The 10,295-nt window shown below is 40.1% G+C and overlaps 1 protein-coding gene across 1 annotated transcript; it reads right to left on the bottom strand.

Moving 5' to 3' along the window:
• Positions 1-2,908: 2,908 nt before the first annotated feature.
• LOC122974719 (arg8-vasotocin receptor-like) lies at positions 2,909-9,402 on the bottom strand. The gene is made up of 2 exons (XM_044342606.1): positions 8,182-9,402; positions 2,909-5,405 (listed from the first exon to the last, which is right to left on the bottom strand). Exons 1-2 carry the CDS (start codon positions 9,152-9,154, stop codon positions 5,122-5,124), a joined length of 1,257 nt encoding a protein of 418 aa, XP_044198541.1. The 5' UTR covers positions 9,155-9,402; the 3' UTR covers positions 2,909-5,121.
• Positions 9,403-10,295: the final 893 nt, after the last annotated feature.

The raw sequence follows: 10,295 nt of genomic DNA, 5'->3' as shown, positions 1-10,295 counted from the left end.
TAGAGGAAGATTTAGATGGCAGACTGCTGACATTAAAGGAAGGGTTTGCAATTTTTCATGTCTGTCTTAAATCAACAGTCAGGAGCCCAAATGAACATTTAAACAGGTTTTTCTCGCTGTAATCATTCCTCCTGATCATACTGACCATTAGAAGATCCCTTCATAACCCACTTACAATGTAAATGATGGGGGACAAAATCCACAGTCCTCCGTCTGTGCAAAAATGTATTTAAAAGATTATCTGAAGCTAATATGAAGCTTCAGCATCCAAATGAGTCAAATCAAGTAGATATCTTTCAACGTTACAGTCTTTTTAGTGCCAAAGTCCCTCTTTTTGTTACTATACTTCCACCGCAGCTCAACAGGGAAACACAAAGAGGGAATTTGATGCTAAAAAGACTATAAATGTGCACAGAAGGAGGACTATGGATTTTGTCCCCTATCACTCGCATTGTAAGTGCATTATGAAGGGATCTTCTAATGGTCAATATAAACAAGAGGAATGATTACAGTGAGCAAAACTTTCAATGTTCATTTTAGCACCTGACTATTGTCTTAAGACAGACTTGGAAAAACTGTGAACCTGTCCTTTATTATTAATTATAATAATAATTATTATTTCCCATAGCAAGAGGAAACATATCTGACATCCAACTCCACAGCACTTGATAATGTTACATGAGCTTACCTTTTTATAAGCTGGGAGCAACTGGAGTTTAGGAAATATTTTTGTTTTATACAGAAAAAGTCTTTAAACACAAGAAAATGTGCATAGAAATTGTGTTTACTATATTAACATTTCACCAAAACCTTGGTCATTCCACTTAACTTACTTTATTTAACCAAAGTGCTTCTGTTGGCTAAACCTAACCAAATATGGGACCAAGACGCAACTACTACGACTTGAAGCTGAGGCCAATGTAGAAGCACCTTAAAGTGCAATATCACCAACAGCCACTAGATGCTCCAATTGACTCTCATTCAAAAAGCCTCAACTTCTCTCTAGAAATACTAAGTCAATCATGTTTTTCAACAAGTCATTATGGTCTCAGTCTCTAAATTCAGGCCCTCTAATAAGTGTGCTGGTGGTCATTTTGGAAATCATTTCTCCATTAATAAGATTTGAAGACTTATAGTAGCTTTGATGACGGTTGTATGAGCGTTGATTGACAGTTTGCTCACCTGCTGCTCTCCCCGGCTCTAGGACTCGCACTGAGTCAGGCTATTGTCACAATATTTCACTCAGTTTAATGTTACTTGATTATAATACCTGCCCTGTTTGAACAGCATTGGCCCAAGGTTGCCAGATCCCAATAAGCTAGCGTTAGCTTCAGTCCAAAGTAGCGTAGTGGGGTGTTTCCAGAGCATGAAAAGCAACCCCTGCACTCCTTGTTTGGAAGGTCCTAGCTACAAACGGAAAAGATGGCGCCACCCATAAAATGCAACTCTGGGCTTCAAACCAGCTCCAATGCAAACCAACAGGTGACGTCACACCTCATGACAACAACTATCTCGACTGTCAAAGTCACACTCTTTTTTCATTCGTCCACCATCCATCCCGACTTCATTACTACAACTTCTGTTTGGTACAAAACTGTTGCACTTCCTTCTCTCAAAAATTTGTTGCCTGTGACAAAACAAATTAGCATCATAAACACGTAATTTCTAAGAAACGGGGTTGATATACAGTAAGACGTGTTTCTGCACATACAGAACAGTACAAATCGTTGTGGAAATCAAAACATCACACACATCTTAGGAGGATACAAGAAATTCCATTTATCTTTCTTTACAACATGTGCAATACATATTAGAACAATATATAGATGACTTGAACATTTCAAATGACCATATATACATTACATTGATAAAACATCTTTACAACAGCAACACGTGTCTGGGAATGAGTCCCTAAAGAAGCTTTAACAAGCCAAAGCTATTAAAGACACCGTTACAGACTCAATGCGAAGCAGCACACGAGTCCAATAATATGAGTGACAGTGTGTCAGTGTGTGTGCGCAACTTGACATCATAGAGAACATCAACTATATTGCAGAAAATGCATATTCACAGGGTTATGTATATATATATATATATATTGAACAAAGTGCAACTTTAATTACCATTAACATATATTAAACGTTACATTTGTAATCTTTTATCACTCCATTTAATAGCCAAAGTAACAGATGATGATGTGCATTTGAATAAGCTCACTGTTTTGTTAGCTTTAACATGACTTTAGTAAGACAATAAAAATTATTACAGTTCAGGACATTTAAACATGTCAGGACAACTTAAATATAGATGGTACTGTTGATGTAGAAGGGACTGGCTTACATAAAGGATCGCACCTTTTAGAGTGGAAACAATTTGTTAATTAATCAATAAGTTGATTTACAGAAAATTAAGTATTGTCTTATTTCCAGTTCCTCATATGTAAGTATTTGATGGTTTTTGTTTCCTTTTATAGGTGGTGGTGGTGGTGGAGTGGGGGTGGTTTGTGCATTAAAAAACCTGAGTGAAAAATTGAAAATTCAAAAAAATCTCAAAAAACTTTAAAAGCAAGATGCGACAAAGTGCAATAAGGATGGACGTAGTGAATAACTGACGTAAATGAAGCTTAAACATCACTCAAGCTTCCACTGAAGAGACGAGAACATCAGATCTGATTTTGTTTTTCAGATGTAAAGACGGTAACATTCCTCAATTAATACATGAAACAAACAGAAATGTCATATTTTCGTCACATTTTCCACATAGTTTTCCATCGTTTGAGCTTTGATTGTCGCTCTTTTAATGACGTCATCTCGTTGTGTCCTCTTCTTCTGCGACGGTTTTATGGCTACGACTGGAGAAGTAGCGCCACCTGATGTTTATCTTGATGAACCAACTCCTGAAACTGAAAATTCTGTTAAAATTTGCGATATATTTGGATGGAAACCGGACTTGATAGTAAATTGAAAGGTTTAGGTTCTGGGCTGGTTTTTGCATGGAAAAACTGTTTGAACATAGAAACTTGGTTTTATGGGACTTTTTTTTTTTTTTTTTTACTTTTTTCTGACATTTTATCAAGAAACAAGAATATAATAGGCAGATTAGCTGATAATGAAAACAGTCATTAGTTGCAGCCCAAGTACCTTTCAAAAGTGTGCTGTAATACACTATGTACATGTGCCTGTAATGCTGCAGTTTACAGTAACACTTTGTATAGTTTGACATAAATTGGTGGCGATGGTACACAGATTTCAGCTGAGAGCTGTTTTTGGTTTACCAAAACAAAAATAAACAGCAGTAATCAGAGTCAAGCTAAATCAAATGTTAAAGTTGCAATAATTGTTTGGGTTGTTTTTTATGTTTTGTTTTGTTTTTTTAACCACTGGGGGGCAGCAGAATCACACAAAAAGCCAAAATCAAAAGCTAAAAGAGGCTTAAAAGCCCCACAGAGCTGCAGAGCTGTTAATAATCAGCTGTGGGTTTATCAATATAAGATAATTGTCATGTTACATGTAGTCATTCGATTCATTGTTAACATAAAAATATTGACTAGTGCACCTTTAACCATTAAAACAAATGATGTGAAAAGTTGTATTTAATTCCATAACAAGGTAACCTTAAGGGTCTCAGTGGCTGTAGAGTTTCTTAACCTGTTTTTCTGTTTCTTTTGATATTTGTATAGTATCTTTAGACAGATTGAAATAGCATCAGTGTGGAAGTAATAAGGTTTTAACGAACAGCAGCACTTGAAATGTGTGGTTCACCTGCAAAATACTGCTGAAATAAATCTTAAGTGGCCAAATTTTTTTCATACTCTCAACTTATATCTATTGAGTGAACAATAAATAAGCCATTGCTTTATGTCAAAAAATACAAATGATTCTTTTAATAAAATTAATTTAGGTTTTAAAGGATAAATCTGGTGATATTCTGCATTTTTCTAATTGACAGCAGTTCCCATCAAAAGACAATAACCAACAATGAATTGATCCATGAACATGTATCATGTGTGTATCCAAAGCCTGATATATCTTATTTCTCTGTGCTGTAGATCTCCATTGTTCAAAATCTATTGTGGCTACATCCGCTGCTGAAAATAGTCCCCAACCAATGAACAATTTTCTGTTTTAGGAAATTACTGAGCCTCTTTTAAAAAAAAGACCATATGTTTGTTTTTAAACATGAATGTCTTCTGGAGGAATCAATGGGAAATCAGAAAGTATTAAGAGATGAGATAAACACATTGTTGGTTTTGATCATTTCACAGGATTTGTTGATTAATAAGAGGATACAGAAAAAACACCAGTCTTATCCTTTAAATCTTTTGGAAATCAAGCTTGTAAACTTGCCTCAAACATCAAAAAAAAATCACAGCAGCTCTCCAAGCAAATATACATCAAATGTAAACCATGTTTGTCCACAGTTAGTCCTGTGAAAGCAACCATTCATACCCACTGTACTCCTAGCTTAAATTCAACATCACATGTGGTACATTCAACCCAAATATGGAAGAGTTCATTCTCGCTGCAGAGTGTTTGTTTACTCCTGTAGTCCAGGTTTGGAGAGCCACTTCCATTTGAACAGCTGTCCGTCTGTTTTCTCTTCCAGGAGAGCTTAGACCATAATCTGAAAATCTACAGGAAACATCCCCTTAATGTGAGGGTTTATGAGTATAAAGATATATTTTGTTAACATGCGTCCTCATACTTCACAAAATTAATCTCAGTGTGGATGAATGCTCATATTCAGCCATTATTTCACATGTTTGACACTAAAGAATTTAAATCACAGCAACGAGCGCAGACAAGAACATCAGCTAAAGTTTCAGTGACTGTTTTGACTCCATCTAACCCCCTGAATTCTCCAACCTGCCGGGCTAAAAGGAGTTATTAATACGCTTTTTCTAACAGCCATGTGAACCCAAACAAACCAACACCGAAAACTGCCATAGAGTAAACTTTTCCACTCTGGTTCGGACCAAAGAAAACAAACAGTAGGTGTGACCGCACCCTCAGATGAGATCATGCTTTCCTTCACTGCTACAAACCAGCAGATTAAGACCAATCCATGTTTGCTGTATGGTTTTAGCTAAACAGACACAAACACAGATAGTGTATCTGGTGGTCAGGATGCAGATGGGACCGGCAGACAGTTTTTGGAGGTGGGGTTGAAGTCTCTGAACGGCTCCGAAAGGCGTGGACCCTGGAGGCGAGACAGCAGCGTGGTCCGGCGGATGCTGCTGTCCGAATCCTGGTGGCTGAACTTGTTCCTCAGCCTGCTGCAACACGGCAGGCTGCCGGCAAAGTCCGAGAGCAAGTGGCCGCTGAAGATCATGTAGATCCAGGGGTTGCAGCAGCTGTTGAGGCTGGCCAGCAGGGCGGAGAGCGTCACGGCGGCGTTCTCGGAGTCTACAGGGAAATGGAAAGATTTATGAGGCACGCTCTGAGATGTCAACAACTAATCTGAGGTGTTTACACTTTCTCTCGGGGGAGTCGTACTGTGGCTCTGAGTCACTGACCTGCCTGCTAAATGTTTATTCTCTCCCCGAACCCCAGTTTGAGCCTCTCATGTTATCATTAGATTTACATTAGGGACTTTTGCATTGCGGATTTTATCCAGGGACACTGATAAGCTGCTGTTTTCATCAACAAATGTGTTTCAGAATACATAACAATAATCATTAAAGGGGACATATCATGCTTTTTGTGTCATTTTCTGTCATTTATATACTGTTATAATGTTGGATGTTAATGGTCCAATGATGTCAAAGGTCCAAAACATGAGGTGAACACATGTAAAAATGCTCCCAGAAAGTCAAACTCCAGGGCTTCAACCTGCTCTGAACGCTTCATTTGCAATGTTACCTCTACTTCCTCCTCGTGATAACATCAGACAGCCATCCGTTCAGTAGCCTTTGTTGCTGTTGTTGTTGCTATGGTTGTTGCTATGGGTGTTCATGTTGTCCGCTCACATATTTTGGATCAGATTTTGGCTCCAACATGTACAGATGTATATGAGAAGTTGACATTTCGAGTAAACAAGGAGAAAAAGAAGTGAAATCCTGCTACTATAGTTTGTTTATGTAGCCTCCAGAGCTAGAGGAAGCTTCCTGAAGCTGACCAATCAGAACAGAGCGGGCTCATCAGGAGGGGGGTCTTAAAGAGACAGGAGCTAAAACGGCCTGTTTCAGACAAAGGCTGAACTGAGGGGCTTCATAAAGGACCAGCAGAAGATAAATAAGGATATTTTAACTGTTAAAATGCAAAGATATTCCAGTAGAGCCCCAGAATATAAATATAGAGCTGGAAATGTGCATGACACGTCTGTGACACAGGAAGATGACAACTCTATCATTAAACCTTCCTACAAAACTCTGATTGACACAGTTAATTTTCCAACCCGTGGAGACAGCTGTCAACGAGCACAACATCATTTAAATCACAGAAAAAAATCTGAGACGTGGACAGCGATTCACACGTCTCGAACCAGGTTACAAATTCTTATCCTTTCCACTTCTAGCTTCATGTCTAAACTTCTCCTCCCCCTCTCCCTTTGTTGTCTCGATACGTCACACCCCCTTGTGGTTTTACTGTAATCAGGAAGACCTCGTGTTTACAAAAATATCTCCAAATGTCCTCTCAGGAATCTGTGTGCTGTCTTCTTCAGATTCAAGGCTGGTATTTGCTGGTATTTAGTTTGCAGCCCCATACCGCCTTCGACCTTTACACACAAAGCAACAGGCAGTTAATTAGACTTTCCGGTGGACAAAATTTTTACATTTCTGTTCTGATTTCAGGTACCTCCTCCTCTGTTTCTGTATTGCTTCCAGTGTTTCTGACCTGGCAATACCTTATTTATATATATATATATATATATATATATATATATGTGGTTCAGGAACTGCAGCAATTTTAATTCGTCACTTTAGTGTTTTCTCCAAAATAAGGGTGGATGGAAGACATTAACTTGGTATTACATAAACCGAACAATTTTTGTCAGTTTGTCTGAAAACCTGCCTCTCTTTTATCTGCAGCCTTTGTTGGATCTACTTTCATTGTCAAAGTAGTTTGGATCAAGGATCTGGGATTCACCCTGAGAAACTCATCAAATCTTCAGTCAGTGTTTTTGTGACGTTTCAATGCTGCAGTTGCTATTCAACATCTCTAAGTTTTGACTTTTTTTAATGCCAAAAAGGGTCAAGAACTCAATGTTCCTCTGAAAATGTGTTCCTGTTAGTTTAAAAAAGCCCTTGAAAGCAGCACAGAGACCATTGTGAGTCAGTAAAACTTTCCTTGAAAGCCTTAATGAAATTCTTTGGGGTGATCACCTCCGTCAGCCCGAAGTAAGGCAGGTCTTTACAGACTTTGAGGCTGCAAAACAAAATTCATTTCGTCACCTCCATCATATGAAAATCACACAACACTGACTGTACATGTCTGAGTTTTAACTCAAATATTTCCACTTTTTCAACGTGACCCACCACGCTTATACACCTGGAGCACCAGTTTATTTTAGTTCATTTATGAATAAATGAAAAGGTCATCACAAAGAGTAGACATTAACTTTGACCTTTTATGTTGAATTAAAAATGTTTTGCCTGTGAAATTGATCACCATTAGGTCTTTGCAACCAGATCTGGCAACATTTTGCTCTTTTCTTGTGTAATAATGGATAATTATGTCTCTTCATGCCTTTATTAATTACTCCGATGAAACGATCTGAGAAGCAAAAATGCTGACAGCTCGTTGGTTTTACATATTTTTGCAATATTTTATATACATTTTAAAATGTTTTATGGTCAAGTCTCTGTATGTGTGTGTTCTGTGTTTGACACTTCTGCAACACAAATTGCCCCTTGGGTACAATACATTTAAAGTTGAAATACATAAGTTGCATTGTATAATAAGATATTGTTATCTTGATTTTCAATATTCCTCCTCTTTTGCTCCTCCTGACGTTTCTTTTTTCCCCATAAAAATGTTTTTTTTTTTAATCGAGGGTCTATTTGTAAAGCCATTTGAGAAAAATGGGGTCACAAGCTAGAAAACTTAGGAACTTCCTGCGTTAATTGGTTCTATAAAAGGTCTAAATGGACATAAATTCTTCATTTTACTTAACTACTTGCAGGTCTAACTTTGTCTAAACGTTAGTGGAGAGGTGGCATCTTCACAGCAGATGACTCACCGTCCCAGGAGAAGGTCTTGTCCCACACTGACCACATCTGCACGGTGAAGAAAGGCGCCCAGCACACCACGTACGCCAACACGATCACGAAAGTCATCTTCACCGTGCGTAATTTGGCACGGGAGATGGTGCTCACGCTGCTGACCGAGCTCCTGCCCAGGATCCCGCTCTTGGTGGCCTCCGCCACCGCGCCGACGCTCTTCCTCCGCGTCTTATATTTGAGGTTCATCCAGATTGTGCGGCAGATGAAACCATAGCAGAACACGAGCACGGCCACTGGCACGACGAAGATCCCGGCGGTGATCCAGGTGATGTACGCGCGCAGTCCCCACGGCTCCATGAAGTGTCCCCAGCAGTCGTAGACGGCCGAGCCGGGGCGCACCTCGCTCAGGGAGAAGATGAAGTACTGCGGGATGCTGAGGACCAGGCTGCACGCCCAGGTGGAGCCGATCATCATGTACGCGCGCTGCGTGGGCTGCTGGAGCGTCTGCAGCGGGTGACAGATGGCGATGTATCGGTCCAGGGTCATCATCACCATCATGTAGGTGGAGGCGAACATGCCCAACACCTGCAGGTGCTTCACGATGCGGCACAGAAAGTCTGGCCCGTAGAAGCGGAAGGTGATCTCCCAGCAGAGCTGCGGCAGCACCTGGAAGAAGGCCACCACCAGGTCCGCCAGGCTCAGGTGCTTCATGAACAGGTGCATGCGCGACGGTTTCCGCCGGGTTTTGTACATGGCCAGCAGTACGCTCACGTTTCCCACCACGGCCGCGAGGAACGCGAGGCTCAGGACGGTGATTTCGATCTTGGCCACCTCCTCGTTCCGTCCGAACGGATCGCTGTCGTTTCTCTCCCCGCTGGCGTTCCCAACAGCCGTAGCGGTGCCGGTCTCAGGCTGCTGCGTTAAGTTGAATCCCTCCGTACAGTTTCTGCCCGTGATGTTGCAGGAGGTCTCCGAGGGGAAGAACATCATGGCCGGTTCTCCTCCGTGCGCACGGAGGTGGCTGCCGGTCTGTGCGTAACCGTCACCACCGGAGATGTGGCTGTCAAATTAATCCTCGCTTACTCCAACATGGACGGGACGCTCACCGGGTTGCACGTGGATATAAGGAGAATGAACCAGTTAAAAAAAATCCATCCGTGGCGCACAGCGACTCCTGATATGAATCCGAGCTACAGAGCTGCAGATTGAAATTCTTTTATAGGGTCCTGCCCCTGAGACCGGAGACCATCCCCCCTGTACCAACACACACTTTATATACACCGCAACCCAACACACACTCTTCCTCTCCCCTCCCACCACAAAACAACCTTGCAAACCACAGAAGCAACACCAGATAAAGGGAAGAATATCTGCTGAATCTCCTGAGTGTTTGGACAGATAAAAGTCCAAATAAACCAAAATAATGACCGTGAAAGATGAAGCGACGACTGCCAGAAATCTGTCTGGAAGTCCTATTCAAAATCACATGAAGAAGAAATTCTCTTTTTAAGCTGCAACTAGTGGTTATTGTCATCTTTTAGTATTCTGGTTATATTCTCAATTAATCAAGTCATCATTTACCCTAAAATATCAGAGAAGAGTGCACAATACCAATTATATTTCCAATATTTCCCTAAGATGACATATTCAAAACTTTAACTTAACTTTTTTTGTCTTGTTTTGTCTGATCAACAGTCCAGAACTCAAAGATATTTAGTTTAATATCATGTACGACACAAAAAAGTGTAAAATCCTCATGTTTGAGATGCTGCAGCCAGGTAATTTTTGGTATTTTTGCTTAATAAATCACTACAACAATTATCTTCTATCTATAAAAATCAATTGATTGACTAATCGTTGTTGCAGCTCCAGTTGTTTTTTCAGCACATTCCCTCCAAAATTTAGCTGATATACAACTTACTGCACTTAATGTTAGTACAGGTATCATCAAATCATTGATTTATTTCATATTGTCAGCTGATTGATAAATTAACTAATAATATCAGCACTAACTGGAACCAAAGAGCATTCCTGGAACCAGGATTAACCTCTTTATTGTTGTCACTACACATGATAGTACTCTAGAGCCTAAATGATTGGTTAATTGATTAGTCAATTGTCAGACAATTAA

This window comes from Thunnus albacares, chromosome 23 (genome assembly GCF_914725855.1).
Source record: "Thunnus albacares chromosome 23, fThuAlb1.1, whole genome shotgun sequence".
Classification (NCBI taxonomy): domain Eukaryota; kingdom Metazoa; phylum Chordata; class Actinopteri; order Scombriformes; family Scombridae; genus Thunnus; species Thunnus albacares.
Note: the sequence above shows the minus strand (reverse complement) of the source record. Positions and strands in the feature narration are given on the sequence as shown.

Bases quoted from the DNA above. Each gene is read 5' to 3' on its own strand.
- LOC122974719 (XM_044342606.1), bottom strand. From the start codon at position 9,154: ATGATGTTCTTCCCCTCGGAGACCTCCTGCAACATCACGGGCAGAAAC. The intron at 5,406-8,181 runs GTGAGTCATCTG...ATTTCCCTGTAG, and splicing joins CAAGACCTTCTCCTGGGACG to ACTCCGAGAACGCCGCCGTG.